At 45.5% G+C, this 21991-nt stretch overlaps 1 protein-coding gene across 1 annotated transcript; it reads right to left on the reverse strand.

Moving 5' to 3' along the window:
- Positions 1 to 468: 468 nt before the first annotated feature.
- FOXO4 (forkhead box O4) lies at positions 469 to 15581 on the reverse strand. The gene is made up of 3 exons (XM_066580894.1): positions 14925 to 15581; positions 7328 to 8389; positions 469 to 7224 (listed from the first exon to the last, which is right to left on the reverse strand). Exons 1-2 carry the CDS (start codon positions 15330 to 15332, stop codon positions 7334 to 7336), a joined length of 1464 nt encoding a protein of 487 aa, XP_066436991.1. The 5' UTR covers positions 15333 to 15581; the 3' UTR covers positions 469 to 7224; positions 7328 to 7333.
- Positions 15582 to 21991: the final 6410 nt, after the last annotated feature.

Raw genomic sequence — 21991 nt, forward strand, 5'->3', positions numbered from 1 at the left:
AGGCTCCATAGGGAAACATGAGCTATAAAACGTCACAAATCGCGGCAATATTTAGTATTCCGCAATTTTTTCTTGCAATGCAGCATCCTACAAAAACATCACTAATGTGAGGGAATTCATTGGAAAGCCTGGGCTTCACATACATGGGATTTGTAGCGCTGTCATGTCGTGAAAAACAATTGTGTGATTTTGTCGCCTGTGTGAAAGCGACCTTAGACTCTGCACAAACGTTTAGCAGGCTTTAATCCTTGGTGCTAAAATAAAAGGCTCCTGCAGTAATAAACCCGTGTGCATAGAATCTTACAGACTGCCGACGGATCCCAAATAGTCACAGGTACCTGGCTATTAAAGGGGAGGGGCTTCTGCGTTCGTCATTTTCTATTGCAGTAACCGTCTCACTACTATGCAGATATAGAAGTTATTTGATGATCGCACTTAACACGAAGAAAAACACCAGAGTACATGAAGTCACAGTTTCAATAAAGGTTTAATGCTGGTGTAGATCACAATATACTGATCAAAAGTAAATATGGAAGCCTGTTACATCATTACAGACTATCTATATTCAGCCACGGTTTCATCTCTTTACACATTGGTTGTAGGCACGATTTCTAGTCACAGATAAACCCCTTCAAAAAAGTGGCCGAATTATTTTGTAATATTCTTTAAAATGATATTATGGTCTGACTTTAAAAGTAGTAAAAAATATCCAACTCTGCAAAAAAAAAAAAAAAACATCTATCCACGTATACATAAGTACCAAATCCAATTCTCTATACAATATATATATATCTATGTTTATATACATACACTGAAATGCATTTCTGAAGATACGGCGATCCCCAAATTAAAAATCTTCAAGTGTAAAAGATAGAAAATTATTTAGTTCACCTCAATGAAAATAGATCCCCCATTAGTACATAGGGTCAATTTCCTTACAAAAATGGATAAAAACACACAAACACAGGAATCGTAATGCTAAGCAACGCTTTGTCATATTACATGTCCGTGTAATATGATACATACAGTACGATAAGATATATACAATAAGCACGGGTTTCTTAGGCTCAAGCAGTGCAGAAAGTAAACAAAATGCCAAAATTACCATTAGGCCTAAAACAGCTGTGGCTTTTACAAAAAAAAAAGTATAAATCACATACATGTCAATGTTAGTAACTATTGTACTGGAACAAGATATAAATAATGTAGATTATGTAAAACCAGTAAAAAAAATGTGGAATCCAAAAGAAATTAGGACTTTTTTAAAAACAAAAGGTGTGTACTGCTCTGACAACCCCTTTTAGTTAAAAGGATCCTCTCATGGCGGGGATCCAGCTGATATGGCTAGGGACAATGCTCGTTCCCCTGCAGAAATGAAACATTACATGGTACCTATTGAAATTAATGGTTTGTGACTTGTATTTACCCTGTCCAATCCACTGTATTACGTCTTCCTACATTCTGATTGAAGCTTGTACAGCTCCAATGTCAGAAGACATCCGACAGGGTATTCTTACCGTCTATTGCCAGCCACTCGGCTGTTGGAGCCTCTCTGGCGCGCACACACATTGGCTTTAGCCAGCAGATGGGACTGTTGTATAACAGCAAAAAGAGAAAGCCTTTTAGGAAACCCTGAATCCAAAATTAGATTGGAAAGGGTTAAAGTTCAGGGTCCTCCAGATAGCGGACCACCTTTTGTAGTGCCAGTTGTGAAGTGAGTTTTCAAGTGTTCCAGATACGAAAGGCGTTTGCGCCATGTTTGTGGTTATAAACCGCGCAGCCCTTACCTTCTTATCCTCTCCTCTATTTTCCTAAATGCCCGCCATATCACTGCTGACATGCAACTTGAAACTACATTTCCCACAATTCCCTGCTCTGTACCATCGTTCCTGGGCGTGTCTCCACTAAACGCTGCCCTGCTGTTGGCCAGCAATCTGATCCTGAGAGCTGAACAGAAAAAAAGAAAAAAGCTGTCCCTGGTCATCCCTACTGAGCATGTCCGACCTGTAGCGTTGAATGCCTACAGGACGTATCCAGGGCAACCTCGGAACAAACACATCTGAAGTGCCAGGAGAAAAGTAATGGTTTATAGAGCTACAGACACAAAATCCAAAGCAGAACCACAAGCAAATTTTAATAACTTTTGATTAGCATTCATTTGATAGCAACTTTGTCTAACTGGAATATCCCTATAATGATGTGACCTCTTTCACAAAGCGGCTGCTGTGTGGTCAACCAATTGCCCCTGCTCCCATGAATAGCAAGCAGCCGATTTAGCTCGAAAGAGCTGTGGCCAACCAGGCATTTCCCCAGCAGGGAAAATGTATTACATGGCAGCCATTCATCAGATGAATGGCTATCCATAGATGTCTTGAGTTTGCCAGAATGGGAGTTGTGCCTACAGAGAAGCTCTTCGTTCCGGCTCAGAAGGGTGGCCTTCTCCATGACATCCCAACAGGGTTATCTCCAGCAAACAACCCCATTACTATTGGAGCTGCTGGGGCAGCAGAAACAAAGACTACATTGGCCATTCACATTCCTGCTTCTTAATATAGGGCCTATGGACAAGAGCCATATTGATCGATATCCTTTAAAGGAAGAGTGCCCACATCCAGTTTAGGAATACAATACAAAGGTATGCACAGCAAGATAAGCAGCCAATATACACACCCAACACTGACATATGAATCCTGCAGGGCGACCGATTATAGGATGCGAGCCGTCCTTGGCCCAAGAAAACCTACTCATTTGCAAATCCAAAAGCGATTTGTTAATAAGCACAAAAATTTTTTAAAAATTTAATATAAATTTTCTTTCCAATGATCAGATTACTTGGTTTTACACATCTGTGAAGGTCACTTGTTGCTCCTTTACCGGAGCCAATGTACATTTAATAGTCCACACCAAGAACACAAATCGCCTACATTTTATTCTGACCCTTTAATACAGAATGTTGTCTAGTAGTCAGATATTTCATTATATGCTGGCAAAGTCCTATAAAGCCTTGCATGATCCTCTAAAACTAGTAGTGTTTTCACAAGATATAATGTCAAATACTAGATTTGTTCTGAAGATTTAAAATGCCTATATACATTCTATTCATCTGTGAAGAGGGGTACCAGGAGTTATTCCCCCTCTCCCATTCCCAAGGGTTTCTAGTGTCTTAAAACATGGCGAAAAAAACCATGTGATATGGATGCCGATATTCCCATTGACCCCAAGGATGAGCTAGTTTTGGTCCAAACTATCCATGAAGAAAAAGCCATATGTTTCCATTCAGATACATTACAGTCAGGCTGGCTAGGTGCACATGGCCGTATTTTCAGGTCATGTGCTGCTCAGGAAAATGCGCGGACAGACCCATTTTAGCCTATAAGGCTATGCAACTGATTTTTTTTAGAATTTTTTTTCCCCCACTAACCCATGGGTCCATGTGACAAAAAGCTCATGACATGTCCTAATCACGGGCAAGAAGTAGGATATACAATGCCTCTGAAAATGCATCATTCATGTATATTGGATAGCACAAAGGACAGGTGTTCTTGTCCCATCCAATGCAAGCAGCGCCCAAAGTACAAATTGCAGTTACGGCCATGTGCACCTAACCCGATGGGCATGCAGTGCAGGTCAACACAGGAAGATCTCTACATGGATCAGTGTCTTATTGATAGTTGAGTTTAAAGTGCAACTGTCACTTCGAAAAACTTTCTGAAGTCTTCATCGGTAGGGATCTTGTTGCCGAAACCCCCTCATTGAAATAAGAGAGACAGTACTCAAGTGAGTTCTGTGCTCTTTAGATAGTCGAGCCCTATAGCATATGGGTTCAGAAGTGTTATGGCTGCTGGTCACGGTACCTCTCCTCACCGTCCCCTTCCACCATCCTTCAAGACCAGAGTCCTCTTAGAGCAGCCCAAAGCCAAGTTAGTCAGTGGGTCTATGCCCTCCGTTTAACATCTATGAGCCTGTGCACCTTCCTCTCCAAGGAAAGCCAATTATAGACAGAGGGGTACAGTGCTCAGCATCAAACAGCAACCATAATTTGAACAGCTATCTCAATGGCCATACAGGGTGAACAGGGAGCTTTGCATCAGAAATACAGAGCTGAACCCCTTTGAAGATACACTTTGAAGTCAACCAACACAGAACTGTGGACCTACTTGATCATAAAAAGAAGAAAAGCTGTTCAATAGTGGACATTCAAAGCGGACAAATGTTTGGATTATAAGGGCTTTGAAACCCTCTATATAAAAGATTTCATATTTAGTCCAACCATCATATTGGTGGAAAGATTTGGCCATTGGAGGGCCACCTTAAAAATACTACATAAAATTATAGTTTTACTGATGAAACTTGGAAATCTAATGAATGAGCTATTATTAAATGGGTCGTGCCAGGTTATAAAATTATCCCCTATGCGCAAGAGAGGGTATGATTATGACTAGAGGAAGACCAACTACTGGCAGGCATCCCCACCAATCCCAAGAAGGAGGATCCTGAAGGTGTCATGAATGGAGCAGAGGTTGGGCATGTGTGCTGCTGCTCCATTAAGCTAAATGGCAGCGTCGGAAATTGCCGAACATGGGTATTCAGATTTTCAACACTTGCAACAAAACGAATGGAAGAGCAGGAGCCTGCATGCACAACTACCGCTTCCTTCATGCAAGGACCTTTTTAGATCCCCCTATTCTTGAGATCAATGAGTCCCAACAGTCAGGACCACCCACCAATCACGAAATTATTCCCTCTCCTGTGGCAAGGGGATGACTTTATACCTCGGCACTTACTGAAAGGAAAGCTCTCTTATCTACACATTTGCTATGCATTGCATCACACATCTTAGATGATACATTTCTTGAACCTGTATCCTTTAACAGAACTTACACCATTTCCCAGATTAGAAAATATTTTCTGCAGATTTCCACATTCTTACTTTTAAGTGTAAAGTTACATTTCATAAAAACAGGATTTATACTAAAATTACAAATCTTTGATTACAAAAAAAAAAAGTTTGTTCTATGAAAGTTCCTACATAAATCAATTTTGCATAATTTTACTTTTAAGTATGTTGCTATGGTTGTAAGCTATAAAACAAACCTGTAGACATGATTTAGAGAGTAAACTTTATCTTTAACTATGGCTGTATGGTTTCTGTTCTTTGTCTCAAATTGGATGAAAACTAGTTCAAAAATACACATTTTACGGGTTTCTAAACAAGTAAAAAAGTTCTTTGGTGCAATGAAGCAAGATGTGACTGTTTGCATTATTTTAAGTAACACTTCATTAAACAATATGCTACCGAAAAGCAAAAAAAATTTAAAAAAAAAACAGATGGATGGATATATATCTATCAACAGGCTCCCCTACTGTAGTCTCTAGCAGGCCATCATTTCAAGATACTAGAGTAATGAACTAAGGCTATTTCAATGCATCCGTTAACAGGACAAACATTGGGAAAGGGCTACCCAACACCAATGGAGTACAAAAAAATATATACGGAAAACGTTAGAAAACAGTATGAGCTTGGCATGAATATCATAGCATGTACTATAAAAACAGTGACATCAATGCTGTGGCATCACGATAGCCCTTTTTCATTTCTTTGGGGTCCATGTAAGGCAGCTAAGAATAGAAGGCGGCTCGAGAAAATACATTTTTAGTTTGGTATTAAAAAGTACAAATTGTTGGCAATGTAGGTTTTTGTAGCTCCCATAAAATCAGGATAATCCTAAAATAGCCCTATTCGGTAAAAGCCAACCCATCGAGAAAAGATCAATATTCTGTACCTATAAATATATAACCATGCGGCCCATTTAAAGCGTAATTGGACTTAAAAGGGAACCTGTCATCACGTTGGAGCCCCTAAGTTATGGGGCATGGAGCTGTGTTTGAACCTTACCGGCTTCCCCGTTCTAGCGCTGGTGATGCACATACACAGCATGACCTTTCAGATGACGGTGTGCGAGCGTTCTCCTATTCATCTCTATGGTAGCACGCACACACAGCCGGCTGAAAAGAGTCATGCTGTGGGTGCGCAGGACACAGCGCTAGAGCTGGGGACCCGGTGAGTATGAAACACAGCCCTACGGACTACCCGTTCCATCATGTTAGACCCCAATAACGTAGTAGGTTTCTGGGGCTCAAACGTGGAGAGGTTCCATTCAAAGGTGTTTTTTTAGGGACTATAACAATAATGCCCTATCCATCCTATCAGCTAAGTGGAGGACTGCAGAACTCACTGCCGCCTTCATTCGTTAACCAAGCATCTATACTATGGAATAGGTCAACAATATTATAGTCCCCAAAAGCCCTTAAGTAAAATATACTATTTATACAGGGATTATGCCAGGAAAAAGGATTAAAATGAGTAAAACTAAACAGCTGAGCAAAGACCCTAGCAAATGACAGTGGTGCAATAAAAGTTTATGACATGACAGTTTGACCCCTTCTTCGATATCTGCATCTTTAGTGTTTTTTAGCAAGTTACAAAAGTACCCTCTTCTGAGAACTACAAAATTAGTATAAATTTTTTTCTTTTTTTTAATTAAAATAATTTCTTAGATATATTCATATTGTTAGCGTAGACTAGATTTGTGTTGGTGCCTGCACCTCTCTGTAGCTCGATATGACCTATATGTAAAAATATCACATATAGCATAAAACAGGAGGGCAATTGTTAAGGAACTGTACAGTCCGCAAGAAGTGATTCTTTTAACTTGATGCTGGTGAAAGCTAGTTGAACAGGGTCATAGTTCTGTAATCAGGGTCATAGTTCTGTAATCAGGGTCATAGTTCTGTAATTCCTACTTCAGATTCAATTTCCTGTTTTGTTACTCTGTAAAGATTTGAACATTACTGGTTTACCTCACTCAGGAATACCCGAAATCCTAGTATACATCCACTACGGTTTGCAAACATTTTATGCTGCATTATGAACTGTTTCTAGTAATTCCATTCTTGAACTTGTCAATTTGACACCGCCAAGTGACCCATATGGCAGGCGATATAATACGCAACCTCAGGAATGGCAGAGTGGAGAACGCTCCCAATCCATAGAATATGCAATGTCCATCGGTTCTGTCTCTACTTGAGCCCAGGCACATGGTGCCATTCTGAGGAATTATTGGCTGGAGAGCTCGGTTAAAGGTCTTGCTATGTCTACACACTGGGTCCGTGACGCCAGTACTCTTCACAGGATCCATAATAAAGTGAAGCCTCCCACTGAATCTGCACAAGAAACAAAAAAAAAAGGTTAGGCAAGAGTGATGTGATATTTTTTTACCCCATTGTAGAGCTTCCTGATGCATCAAGCTTCCATGGACTACTATACCTGTCCTTAACTTGGTACCCAACTATGGTTGTTGCTCTGGTTGGTGCCAGGATGTATGGGCTCAAAGTTGAAATCCAGACCACCTTCATCCATCAACTCGTTGTTAATTATATATTCCATGTCACATTCCAAATTCTCAAGGATCATGTCCATGTCCAAATCTGTAGGAAGACGGTCTGAAGTTGCACCAAAGGAATTTAGTTTAGGGGATGGGACAGAAGACACTGGAGGAAGCCCTATCAATGTAAGGGCGTTAGGAGGAACCAAAGCATTTAGAGAAACAGTTGGTTGCTCAGGTGTCCTACCTTTACTCTGACCAGCCAACATTAGCAGATCGTGTCCTCCACTCTGCCCCAGGACAGGATCAACCTGTGTCATCATAACATTACTAGGTGGAGGAGAATCGGAGGTCAAAAGGGCTTCCAGAGTCTGAGGTCGTTGAAAGTGTCCAGAAGGTCCCCGAACAGGAGAAGCATCAGTTGGGCCAAACAGAGAGTTACCAAAAGACAGAGTTTGAGGTGGATGTATTGAGAAATTAGGGGTTCCTTGTATCAAAGGCTGTGGTGCACTTAGTGGTGCTCCTGAAGACAACATGGTTAAGCTGTCAATAAGCTCCAACTCCTCTGATACGGTAGGTGGTACGCTGTTTGAGAAGCTGAGCGAAGGGTGAAGCTCTTCATCAGCAACATCATCTGGTTCTGTCAAAATAGGAGATAGGCGAACACTAAGATTACTCGCATTGGAACCTGTGCGTGGTCGAAAACTGGTCCACACATCAGGATCATCACCACTGCGTGAAGAAGGGCTACCAGGCCATTTTGGGGGTTGCGAACCAGGACTTCCTGCAGTCGATTCTCCAGGACCCTGAGCTTTTTTCTTAGAAACTTTACTTCGCACTTTTGCAAGCTTGCTGCTATTGTCCATAGATGCTGCTCTTCTACGAGGTGCTTTACCGCTTTTGCCTCCCTCCGGGTTCAACATCCACCAAGAACTTTTCCCGGTTGCTTCATTGTGCACCTTAATAAACTTGCTGTGCAGAGAGAGGTTATGACGGATTGAATTCTGTATAAAGAAAAAGCACATTAAATTACTGGAGGGAACAGACCATGGTCATAGCCGTCCATAAAACATAACTACCAAACTTGGGCCGTTGTCCAACCTTTGATTGACTAATATATGGTAATTACCCATCAATCTAATTACTAAGATGCAAGTATTGCACAAAGCATTATCCTAAGTGTTATTGTCAGTATAAGCCAAGAGCACAGAACTACAAACCTCCCAAATAACCTAATAGGCTTTTATTGACAGGCTAGGAAAATAAATACAGTCGGCTGTTGGGAGTGGTCCATCCGGCTCTTAGTAATTTCTCAAGCACGTATAAGGCCTGTTCAGGTCTCCATCCAAAGGTCTCATCAAGGTTTTTGCTTGAAATCCCGAAAACGGAGTCACTAGACAGAGCGTAACTTACCTTGGCCATCAATAAACTGCTGAAAAGGAGACCAATAGGTCTCTATTTTGGCAGTTTCCTATTCGTTTCTGGCATTTTGTGCCAGAAAGCATAACATGGTGCCCTGTACTATTCTTTATGGCACAAAACGGCAAAAAGAAACATAAACCTGCCAAAACGGAGACTGGTCTCCATTTCAGTAGTTTTCATTAAAGGACTATTCCAGGCAGCGCGCCCACGGTGAGCCCCAGGACACGTTGGGTTTGGAGCGGAAGCCACTGCTCTGACCCGTGTAGTGGCCAATGCTTGTAATTGCAGGTGCAACTCACTGAAATCAATGGGAACAGTGCCTGTAATTACAAGTGCAGGCCACAGTACAGGGTCGGAGCAATGGCTTCCGCACCGACCCCATGAGTCCCGATGCTGACAGCGGACGCTGCCTGAAAAAGCCTTTTAATGGCTGAGATAGTTGCCATTCAGGTCCTGTTCAGGAGTATCATTTTCAGGATTTGAAACAAACCCCAAAAAGGGGCCATAACGAGGTGTGAACAGACCCTAACAGACGATATTAAAGGGAACCTGAGCAGCATGAACCCCGGACAGGTATGCACGGTGCTCCCGGGAACACTTTATTGAAAACCGCTATAGTGTTTTACAATAAACATACTTTGAAGTTTAACTTGGAATGTTCTCCGAGTCACGGATGAAGGCTGCATCTGCCTCTCCTCGCCCCCATCATGAATTCTCACAGCTCTCTCCTTATACACAGAAAGGGGGAAAGCTGTCACTTTAGTACACGGTTTCCCAAACTCCAGTCCTCACAACCCCCAACAGGTTAAGTTTTCTGGATCTCCTCAGTATTGCACAGGTGTGTGATTGCCAAAGGTGTTCTTTCTATAGGATATCCTGAAAACATGACCTGCTAGGGGTCCCTGAGCACTGGAGTTTGGGAAACACTGCTTTAGAGCAAGGTTTCCTAAACTCCAGTTCTCACATCTCCCCATACCCCTAGATTATGTTTTCAGGAGTTCCTCGGTGTCTCAGATGCAGACAGAGGTGTTCTTTCTATAGGATATCCTGCAATCATGACCTGTTGGGGAAAGGACTGGAGTTTGGGAAACACTGCTCTAGAGTATGCAGGTATGGAGAGATCGGTGCAGCCCACCTCCATGACTTGGAGCTCTGTTCCTAGTCAAGCTTCAAACACCAGGGTGCCGAGCATCCCTATCCCAGGTTAGTGTTCCCCGTGGATCAAGCAGCATGAACCTAGTGACCGGTTCCACTTAACAAGGCGCGCCTGCTGGTGAAGTCAATGGATGGAAGCCATCCAATCCGCTGCCCTTCCACAACTGATATTGCAGAAAGGTTGCGGAGTCTGCGTCATTGCCATGAAAAGCTGGAGTTCAGAAAAAAAAGCCATGCAGACTATCCGCGGTACAGATGAAGATACAGAAAGTCAGGTACGCGCGGGCACCACTGCTGCCAGAGCCGGAATTGCTCATGTGGAATCCGACCCGTCCGCGTGCAGCCAGCCTTAGTCAATTTTGGGCTCATATGCTCTTTTTGCCCCTTAAAGAGGTTTTGCCCCTGTTCATATGCTGTATTAGGGCAAAGGAATATTATAGACCATGGCCCCCCAATCAGGGTCGCCTCTATAGTACTAGTACGTCATAGAGTGTTAAGCGGTCATTTTTTTTTTTTTTTTAATATACCGGTGTGTGTGTGTGTATAAAGAGGGGAAAGTGCACCAAAATTTTTTTTTTTTTTTTTTAATGTCACTGAAGAGTACTTGAACCAGAAAAGCTCTGATCACAATAATAATGCACTGCAGTAATTGTACTGCAATGCATTATCACTCCCAAAAGTGACTACAGGCCATGGCAGGCCCGTACCCCAGTGTCTGGTGTCCGGTTGCGACTGCAACCCATAGGCCCTCCGCAGTTACATAGCAGAGGGCTGAGGACATCACAGAGACAGCGGGCTCCCTCTGTGAACCTTTTACATGCCACGATCTCTAAGAATTGCGGCGTGTAAAGAGTTCACAGCCGACTCCCGCTGCGGGATGGCACGGGCTCACTTCTGGCATCACGGAAATGTAGTTGTGGTAAATATGTGCATATAGAGAGTCTCGCGAGTGAATCCGCCATCGCTGCACATCCCAAACTTTTATTGTTCAGAGATTGTAGGTAGACGATGTTCTGCGGGGAGCAGATATTTAGCTACCAACCTGATCTTTAGGTCTTTTATACATAATGTTACAAAATTGCACAACAGTTCTCATGACTATAAAGTGCTGAGTGGGGTCTCCCAATGTGTGCGGTGTCTGTCCCCAAACATGTGGGTATATATTTTAGGCTCTGTTCAGATTTCCTTTCTGTTATGGAACAGAAATACGAAACTGAAATGGCCTCCAGATCTGTCAAAGTGACGGAACGCCCGACTAGAATGGGTTGTGTTATTGTACGGGGTAAAAAAAACAAAAACAACAAAAACATAGTACAGCATGCTGCGCTGCCTTTTCTGGCCTTTATGGTGGAGCCCCCAGACACGAGGAGCGGACACAAATGTGAACAGAGCCTACGGTGAGCAGGTGTGCACATGGGGGCGTCCGGCATAAAAGCCAATATACAAACGACCATATAGGAGGGGCACCAAGTCTACCACACAGCGGGCACCACTTCTGAGCACCCACTGCAGGATTACCAGCCTGTACAAAGTGTCTAACTTGTGATACAGATTTCTACAAACTGGGATCGGGGATTTCTTTCACAGTAGTCTCATTGGTTCTCCATCTTTTCAGACTTGGTTTTGCCTCCTGCACCATCTTGGTCTTTGGTTTTTGTCTACTATGCAGAAAACCACACAGGGACAGAGAGCGAGACAGAACTGTGGGGTCAACACGCAAGGCATAAACCTCTGGTCTCCAGCTTACGAGGGTCCCGTCCCCAACAGTCTTCCTTAGCTGGGACAATTCTTTTCTTTCCAGCTTTCAAGTGACCCTCCGGTTTTGGGACAACGTTCCATCTCCGGACTGGAGGAAGGTGGATGCTGTTCTTTTCTGCTGTCCCTCCAATCCGCTGGTCCCGGGTCCCATCAGACTACCTAATCCCCACAACGCACTGGTAGGGTTAGGCCACGGTCGCACATGAGCTCTTTACCACGGTGTTTTGATTGATTTCAATGGGGCATCACAGACCTTTGTCAAATGCTTTTTGTGCGCCGTTTGCTATTTTGGCTCGTTTTCGCACTTTTTAACAGAACCCGGCACCCATCACAACGGTAACCTGCGTTCAGAAACGCCGATAAAAAACACAATAAAATGCCATGATCAAAATTGTGTCATTTTACTGATGCTATGTGCGAGAGTGGCCTTAGACTACCAATATAGTATATCAGCTCTGATTGAGCAGAGCTGCTCATGTGATCAGCACCGGCCAATCAGAGAACAGTGCAGTGCGCATTAGGCTGTATTTACACAGGCAAGCGCAATATTGCTCAGATACAACAGGACGGATATAGAAACCCGAGATTCTTTTATGCGATTTGCGAGAGGAACGTATTGCTGTACACACAATTTATTTCTCCTGCCCTCGTGAAAATTGCATGTAGTTCCAATACTTATAATAGGGGGTGCAATTATAAGTATTGCCCTTAGGGTGCCTACCCACTAGTGATATTTTTCTAGCGATGCGAGATCGAGTGCCTTGCAACACAGAGAAACCGCTGCAATATCGCTCGTTGTTTTCAATGGGGCCGGCAGCATGGAATACATCGCGGACTTCTGCCACAGCTGTGACAGCTATGGCAGAGGATTGTTTCATCCCTGCGGGGATTCATGAATGGCCGACCGCTGCCTGTGATTGGCTGAGCGCTGTGACCAATCATAGGCAGCGCTCTGCCAATGACACAACACATTCTGGGGGCGGGGATTTTTCAATGCCGGGCCTCCAGAACACAAAAGATGACTGTCGTGCCGGAGAGAAGAGACGAACGGCTCTTCTAGGAGAGTATAAATATATTTTTTTTACGGCTATGGTCGATTTTCAGGGAAGGGCTTATATTTCAAGCCCTTCCCCGAAAAGCATAGCTGCGGATTTGCCTGCAATCCACTGCTTTCAATGGGGCTGCAGAAGTCCCGGCCCCATTTACAGCAATGGGATAGCATCATGGACTTCCGCCACTGGTGTGACAGATGATTCCTTCATCCCTGCAGGGATGAAGGAATCCCCCCGCCATAGTTATCACAGCTGTGGCAGAAGTCCGCAATGTACTCCCTGGTTTCAATGGGGCCGACGCTGCTGCTGCCGCTAGCCCCGTTGATAACACTGAGCGATAACGCTGAGTTTTTCTCTGCGCTGCAAGACTTAAGAATAGAAATTGCAAATGAGTATGAAACCATTGAAAGTCAACGTTTCATAGTCATGCGTTTTCACGCACTCTCGCATTGCAACTTACAATGCACAGAAATCGTGCGTGAAAATTGGCCATGTAAATACACCCATAGATGCTTAAAAAAATTCCAGCAGCCATCTTGGACGCGCATTTCGGTTACGCAAAGAAGAAAAAAAAATCTGAACAAGTTTTATTTTTCCGCATATTTGCGCACCAGAGCCCCCATAAAAGTCACTTGGGTTCGTACAAAGGAGTGCGCAATATGCAAGGAGATGCGTGAAACACTAATCGCAAGGGAGGAAAAAAAAAAACAAAAAACAAAATCTGAAACGCATTAAGACTAATTAGTAGAGATGAGCGAGTATACTCGCTAAGGCACTACTCGCTCGAGTAATGTGCCTTAGCCGAGTATCTCCCCGCTCGTCCCTAAAGATTCAGGAGCCGCGGACAGGTGAGTTGCGGCGGGGAGCAGGGCGGGAGAGAGGGAGAGAGAGATCTCCCCTCCGTTCCTCCCCGCTCTCCCCCGCCGCTCCCCGCGGCGGCCCCCGAATCTTCAGGGACGAGCGGGGAGATACTCGGCTAAGGCACATTACTCGAGCGAGTAGTGCCTTAGCGAGTATACTCGCTCATCCCTACTAATTAGCCATTTTAATCGGTGCATCTGTAGTACAGTAAAATACGCCGATCCGCGTGCAAAAAAACCCTTTGTTCGTTATTCAAAAACGCTACACATGTTCGCGTGGACGTGGTTATGCCCGTGTGAAGCCGGCCTCAGGCTGTATTCACACATGCAAGTGTGATGTAGGTCCGGGAGAATCTTACCTACATCGCACTTAATCACTCTGTATTGCGACGCACTTTGGTGTTGAAAACACGTCGCACCGTTGTACGCGGCCATGAACGAGAAAACAAACACGTGCTTCCGATAAATAAAATGATGCGCAAGTGCGCTGCAGTTTTTTCACGCTCCCATAAGAAAAAAAAAATAAGCGATTCTTGAATAGGAAGGACACGCTGCGATTTTTCGATCATGAACTCTCGTCACTCATGTGAATTAACCCTTTGAAGTTTTTTTTTTTCACGCGCAATTCCAGTCCTTCTCGCAACAGGACAGAACTTGTGCACGTAAATCGCTCAGGTGAATTCACCCCTAGACCGGGCTCACACGGCTGTAAGCATAAACCGCTGCGGGGGTCACGCAGCATTTTACAGCTCTGGAGCCGGCGGTGACCCGATGGACTGCCGCGTATGGCAGCGAAAATGTACTGCGCCCTGACAGCATCCGCGGTACAGAACAAAAAGGACCCGGACAGGTACGCAGGGTCGCTGGCCGCGTGCAGAATCCAACCCACCCGTGGACATGAGGCCTTATACTGCAAAACACAACATGCTGCGGGTTTTTTTTGCGCTCGTGTATTTCACAATTCTGCCGCGCTAATGTGAACGGAACTGCTTAAGGAAATGTAAGCAATTGTCTGAGAGTTTTCGCCTATCACACGGGCGTACAGCATCCGCAATCACGCGCCCACGTAAGCCCAGCCTTATGCTTCCAGTCCCGTCTTGGTTTCCGTGCCGCCTGCGGTTTTCTGCATAGAAGCCGTGAAGATGGAGCCGAGTCTGGAAAGTGAAATACAAAGTGAGAGAAACCACATCTGCATGTCGCCCGGCTCTACAGAGCAGAGCCCCGTACAGAGCTAGTGATGGCGGTAGGGAGAGGCGAGCAGGGTGGTGCAGGCCGCCGGCGCCCCCCATTACCTTCCAGCCGGCGGAGCTGTTGCTGTCGCCCTTGTCTTTGAAGTAGGGGATGGTTTTGACCATCCACTCGTAGATCTGGGACAGGGTGAGCCTCTTCTCCGGGGAGCTCTCGATGGCCTGGCTGATGAGTTCTGCGTAGGACTGGTTACCCCAAGCGTTCCTGCGGGACCCCCCTTTCCTGGGAGTCACTCCAGCGCCCCCCAGTGGATCAGAGAGGCCTCTGTCTTCAGCCTCCGCAGGCAGCAGAGAGGGGACATCGGGGGGCTCTGCTCGGTGCTCCTCGGAGGGGGCTGCAGGCTGCACTACTGACAGCTCGGGCCTGGGAAGGGGCCATGTGCACGACCGAGGCCTTGCCTGAGGCTCGAAGTCCGGGTCAATGTCCACTGAGGGCGCCTCAGCTCCCTCCATCTCTGGAGGCTTCTACCTTCTCCTTTACCGTCCGAGCTCTGCACACACCAAGCAGCGTTCAGCCCGCACAGGCCATGCTGCTGCCTGCACAGACTCAGGTGTAGCGCCTCCCTCCTGTTGCTATGACAACGCCGCGCCCGGCTCCGGTGCCCGCTCCCCCGCCTCTGTCAGTGCCGGTTCCGTGCGCTAAATGTCACTTTCCCTTTTGTTTTTGGACGCCACAAAACTTCTCGCTGACGTCTCTGTTTACCAGGGGCTGCGGAGGAGCGAGTGCGCGTGCGCCAACATGGCGTCACAAGGCCGCCGCGCTAGGCATTGTGGGGGTTGTAGTTTCTTGTACCAAGAGAGGCTATTACTAGACGAAGAAAAATAACTTCAATTCCCAGCAGGGTTTGACTGTTTAGGGGAAAGCGATGGGTCATTGTTCTGGAGGCGGAGGTGGACTACTTTTCCCGTCAGCCCTTGCGGCGAGGCGTGATTTCGGCCTTGTTGAGTTATGTAAGGTTTGTTTAGGAGTTGCCAGAGTTGTAGTGGAAGCGTCATCGTGCGGCAACAGGTGTGACCTGGCCACGTGGCTCAGTAGTGCACCAGCAGTCGTCAGGGATATTAGCACAGATTATTGGAGGGGTCTACAGGGGGTGTTCTGGAGGGGGAGTGGAAGTAATTAATCATGAAACATTGGGCTGGTAAGGGGTGTTGTTGCCACTGCATCACACCCGCCCCGGGCTGAGCCCACGGCTTCTAGTGGCCTCATGTGCTCCGCAAAGTCTGTTGTGCTGCAGTTCTGGCCTTGGGATAGACGGCACCGCGTGCGCAGAGTTGTTTATTGTAACCTCCGGAAAAACAAAGATATATATTACACAGTACGGGCGGAAATTCCACGGCGGGATTTACTGCAGAATTTCCGCCCGTGGAAGCTGCCATAGGATTGCATTAGAAAACGCAATCCTATGCAGATGGCCGCGATTTGTCCATGTGAAATCCTGCGCAGAAAACAAATCGCAGCATGCTCTATTTCTTTGCAGGGCTCGCAGAGAAATGTCACTCCCCGGCCAACGGTTTTGCGCATGCGCCAGCTGGCCGGCAGCCAGCACATCAAAGAGCCAAAGCCGCGGGAGAGGTGAGTGCCGCGCAGGTTCCTGCAGGGGCTCAGGTCTGGTCCCGCTGTGAGAATTCTTGCAGCGGGATCTGACCGGGCAGTCTGCAGGTGGACGCTATATAGCAGTGCACCCACACCAGAGTAGCTCAGTTAAGCTTGGTTCTGGAACTGTATCTATTAAGTACATCAATACAGCACCAGAACCAAGCAAAAGGACATAAATACAGCACTAGAACCAAGCTCAAGTACATACAGAACCAAGCTGAAGTACATAAATACAGCACCAGAACCACGCTCAAGTACATAAATACAGCACCAGAACCAAGCTCAAGTACATAAATATAGAACCAAGCTGAAGTACATAAATACAGCACCAGAACTAAGCTCAAGTATATTAATACAACACTAGAACCAAGCTCAAGTACATAAATACCGTCTCAGAACCAAGCTCAAGTACGTAAATACAGCACCAAGCTCAGTAAATAAATACAGTCTCAGAACCAAGCTCAAGTACGTAAATACAGAACCAAGCGCAGTAAATAAATACAGCCTCAAAACCCAGCTCATAACATAAACACATCAGCAGAACCAGCCCAGTACACAAATTAAAGGGGTTGTCCCGCGGCAGCAAGTGGGTCTATACACTTCTGTATGGCCATATTAATGCACTTTGTAATGTACATTGTGCATTAATTATGAGCCATACAGAAGTTATCAAAAGTTTTATACTTACCTGCTCCGTTGCTGGCGTCCTCGTCTCCATGGTGCCGACTAATTTTCGGCCTGCGATGGCCAAATTAGCCGCGCTTGCGCAGTCCGGGTCTTCTGCTTTCTTCAATGGAGCCTCTCGTGCAGGATGCCGGCTCCGTGTAGCTCCGTCCCGTCACGTGCCGATTCCAGCCAATCAGGAGGCTGGAATCGGCAATGGACCGCACAGAAGAGCTGCGGTCCACGGAGGAAGAAGATCCCGGCGGCCATCTTCACCGGTAAGTATAGAAGTCACCGGAGCGCAGGGATTCAGGTAAGCGCTGTGCTGTTTTTTTTTTAAGTCCCTGCATCGGGGTTGTCTCGCGCCGAACGGGGGGGGGTTGAAAAAAAAAAAAAACCCGTTTCGGCGCGGGACAACCCCTTTAAGCCTCACGGCTCTTTCACATGAGCGTAGCTATTTTTGGTCAGCTGTGTCACGGCCACAGCGTGACCGAAAAACGCGCGAACGGGCGCACAAATTTGATGCTTGTGCGCCTGCTCAGATGGCCTGGGTCAGGCATGTATACGCCGAGCCCGGATTGCCGACGTGCCGGGGGAAGACAATTTAGCTCTGCTAAACTACCTACCCTTTCTGCCCCGTCACCGACTCTCGGCAAGGAAAAGGGGCGGGAGCTAACTTCCTAAGCTCCCGCCCCTTCTCAGCTGCCAGCAATAGAAGAGGGCAGGAGCTTAGCAACTAGCTCTTGCCCTGTCCCGTACCCTCCCATTGCAAACAGCTGGCAAGGGGCGGAGGAGGAGGGAAGGGGGTGGGAGTTTAGCAGACATGCTACTAAACTACCTTCCTTCTCCGGCAGCTACCATACACTCCAATAGGAGTCTATGGGAGCTGCCGCCATATTCCAGCCAGAAGATAGTCCAACGTAAAAGCTCCAATGCGCTATCTTGGCCGGCCGGGCGTTTTTTTGCCACGGGAATACACCCACCTAAACTGATGCACTGTAAACTGATACAACAGATGGACAGCGTATATTGGCCGCGCTTTCACGCGCGCCGATATACGCTTGTGTGAATGGAGCCGCAGAGTCAAGTTCATAATGTAAATACAAATTCATCATGTAAATGCAGCACTAGAACCAAGCTCAGTAAATAAATACAGCCTCAGAACCAAGCTAGTGACGTAAACTAAGATGACCAGATTTCCCCATGGTAAAAAAAAATAGTTACAAAAATAAGTAAAAATAAAATAACAGAATATAATAAAAGTATATACATTAAAAGAAAACAGAAAAATAGGGCAGTATAACCACCACATGGGTAAAACCCCTAAAAAGAATCTGGTCCTTTAGACAATGTCCTATATCATAGCTGAGCTCTAATTTTCCTGAATCCTCATCCTGAGGAGCAGCTCCTCTTCAGCTTTCCAGGACAGCGCCCATTCTAAGAGCCAAGTTCTAAATTTTTTAGGTTCCCCATGCCTAGTGGAGGTTTGCCGATATTTTCTCTGCAAAACCCTGCAACAAGTATATCAGAGGACGAGTGCCTCAATGTTTTGGCACAGCATCTGTTTTGGCTTCACCTCAGCATGTTCTACTGTTCTTCATACCCATCTATGTGATCCCAGCCCTCCATAGGTCCACGGGAATATTTTCTTCATAGAGGATTCAGTAGTGGTTGTACCTGCAGGTCTAGAGAAGTAGCAGCTCATCTAAAGAAACTGACAGCTGGATTAGCCAGACACTACTTGTTAAAGTGGATATGCTTTGAACTTTACCCTACAGGCGATGCATGTATGAGGTGATGTGTTTTTGCTTTTAAGCCCCGCTCCCTCAGTGGTATGTGATATATGAAAGAGAATTTGTTTCACTGACAAGCAGACTTCCCTACCCCTTTGTTGCTCACTTAACAATGCCTAAATACGGAAAACAACATAAGGCTTTAACCTCGACTAGCAAGTCTCAGGCGATTCTGGAAATCTTTCACTATCAACTGCTCCAAAATATGGTGGATGAAGATCCAGGCCTTTCATTCCCAGCCTCTGATCACGGGGAAATAGCACCAGTTTCTCCACTTAGCATTTGTCTTTCTCAAAGCTTTAACCCTTTCCAATCCACTGTCTGACCTTTGAAGACATTATGATTTAAGGCTGTACAGCTCCGATGTTGGAAGATGTTCCTCGGGGTTCTCCTACTGCATTTTGCCAGCCTTTCTGCTGCCAGAGGCTATCCAACGTGTCACCTCATGCAGTACTGGCTGTAGCCAGCATATTGCGCCATTGTATAATGGCAGAAAAAGAGTAAGCGCCCTAGGGAAACCAGGAGACAAATTGGATTGGAAAGGGTTAATATTGATGAATTTTTGAGATCATTGAGTAAATGTTTAAACAGGAACTTCACCTTGCTGTCTCAGAGTTTTCAAAACAAATGCAGGACCTCGCTCAGCGAGTTGATGATGTTAAGACCAACAAAATTGTTGAGGCACTGGATGCCAACAGATCTCGTATTGAGTATAATAAAGCTAAAATTGAACAACTCGAGCTGAAACTTGAGGACCTTGAAAATCGGTCTAGACAGGTCAATCTGCGCTTCTGAAGATTACCCAAGTGCTTTACTGCACCTAAGGATGCTGCACTAAACATTTTCCATGCTTTACTCCCACAGACTTGTTGAATAGAGCTTTGACCAAACCACGTAACTCAAGTTAACCCAGATATATTATCCTCAAGTTCCACTATCTGGAGGCCTTGGGCATGGTCCTCTCTGCTGCTTGAAACCTATCTCCACTACCAGGGACTGAATAGGGGGTTAAACTTTTTGCAGACCTAGCCCCGTCTACACTTGAATGCAGACGAGAGCTGTGCAAAATTACCCTGGCCCTATTAAGGACTCAAGTCTGTTATTGGGGCTTCCCATCTATGCTTTCTTTTCAGACTGAAGGCTAGGGTCATTCTAGCTGCACATTCTTTGAGATACTACGCTTAGCTAATATTCCGTTGGATGCGCCATCTACATCAGGGATCCCAGCTCCCCTTTCGCAACGCCCAACTAGGCTCTGGAAGAATCCTCGAGAGAGAATCCACACCTCTGTCCCTAGGAATTCTGTGTAGTGAGGGATCAGTGCATACGTGTTACCACTGTGTCTTCTGGCCCTCCTTATACTTATATTGTTTATGGTAGTCTGAACTGACTTTGCTTTTCTTCCTTAGAGAAACTCTCCCACTTATCTCATGATTTTTGTTTCCATCTGTGCATACATATTTTGACAGTTTCTTATCCACAAGGGTGGACGCTGTAGACATGGCTAGGTTACCTCCCTTTGCAAAATGGTTATGGCTTTAAAGGCTGACAAGCTGCTTAATCTCTTGAGGTCTTTACTTGCCTCTTAGTTACCTATTATGTTCTATCTATGTACTTACTTATTGAAATTACTACCACTGCAGTGGGCACCTTGCTGTCTGACTGTTATGCGCAACTTTTTGTTGATCTTCATCCTAGGTCACCTTCGCACCCATGATGATATAATGTTTTTTGTTACCTTAAATATTTCTGGATGTGTTCACCTGGTTACACTGGTCTATACAAGGTACCGGCCTCCGCTAGAGACTCAGCTATTCCATGCCTATTCTCTAGAGTAGTTTTGCCCATCACATTTTTGCTCCTTTATTCCCTGTGTGTAGCGTCTTTAGTCATAATGGAACCCCAGACTGTTATTTCAGATAAACTCTTGGTTAAGAGGCAGCTCAGTCAGGTTTTCCATAACGTGGTACCAGAGGATGCAGACAGAGACATGGTTATGGTGCAGAGTTCAGGTTGGGACTAGTAGAATTTTTGCATAACCATGGAATAAACCATGTCAGGGTCAGGGCAGGCAGCAGACAAAGTAAACAGGTCAATAAGCCGAGGTCAGGAAAGGAGAATTCAGGAAGATCTGGGTGAGACAGACACGGATTAAAACTAGATCAGACAAAAGAGTAGTTCCCTTTGCAGTCAATGAAGACAGATCGCTCAGGCAGCTCCCTGGTGGAAGAGGGAGCCTAAAGTACAGCAGGACCCATTAGGATTGTCTGAGGACAAAAAAGCTGGGTGCATCTGCTGGCCCTTTAGCCTAGGGTCACACGGGATGGAATTTTAGCGGACATCTCGGGAAATGATGGCACCGAAAAACTGTGAGATTTCTGCAGGATAAGCAGAGCGTTCCACTGCGGCTTTCTCTCCCTATAGAGAGGAGAGAAGCCGCTGTGGAAACGAGAAAAGAATTGACATGCTGCGGAATTGAATTCTGCGCCACATGTTAGTTTTTGTTCGTCTTGGTCACAACGGATAGGCCGCAGCGTGTGGACTAGATTTTTGCAAAATCTCATCCACTTTGCTGGCTAATCCCTGGATCAGGAGCTGTGAGCGGAATTGCTTTGTGGACTTTCCGCACGGAAAGTTTGTGGTAATTCCGCCCCGTGTGAACCCAGCCTTAAAATGCAGTTTTCATGTGTATGCGCACCCTTTAGGAAGCAAAAAGTGAGGATGGATGACAGCAGCTATGGCATATGCTACCAGGGTCAGAGGCAGGAAGATGGGAACTGATTGGCCTTACTCGTAGCATAATAGCCCGAGCACTAGAAGCAAATTTAAAGAGAATACAGAAATGACATACAAATCAGAATGTGAAGCTCACACATTATAAATGACAAAATAGGTAGACTTCTCAAGGGAGAAGCTTTTTAAACCACTCCTCATCCCTGAACCAGTAGCAGATGCTTTCAATGCCAATTACTTGTAATAAACTAATGTCACCCTGATGTATATAAAAAAAACACAGAGAATGCTTGTACACACCTTGATTGGGGACTGCACCTGCAATA

The sequence above is a fragment of the Eleutherodactylus coqui genome, chromosome 10 (assembly GCF_035609145.1).
Source record: "Eleutherodactylus coqui strain aEleCoq1 chromosome 10, aEleCoq1.hap1, whole genome shotgun sequence".
NCBI lineage: Eukaryota > Metazoa > Chordata > Amphibia > Anura > Eleutherodactylidae > Eleutherodactylus > Eleutherodactylus coqui.

Bases quoted from the DNA above. Each gene is read 5' to 3' on its own strand.
- FOXO4 (XM_066580894.1), bottom strand. From the start codon at position 15,332: ATGGAGGGAGCTGAGGCGCCCTCAGTGGACATTGACCCGGACTTCGAG. The intron at 8,390-14,924 runs GTAATGGGGGGC...TTCTTTATACAG, and splicing joins ACAGCTCCGCCGGCTGGAAG to AATTCAATCCGTCATAACCT.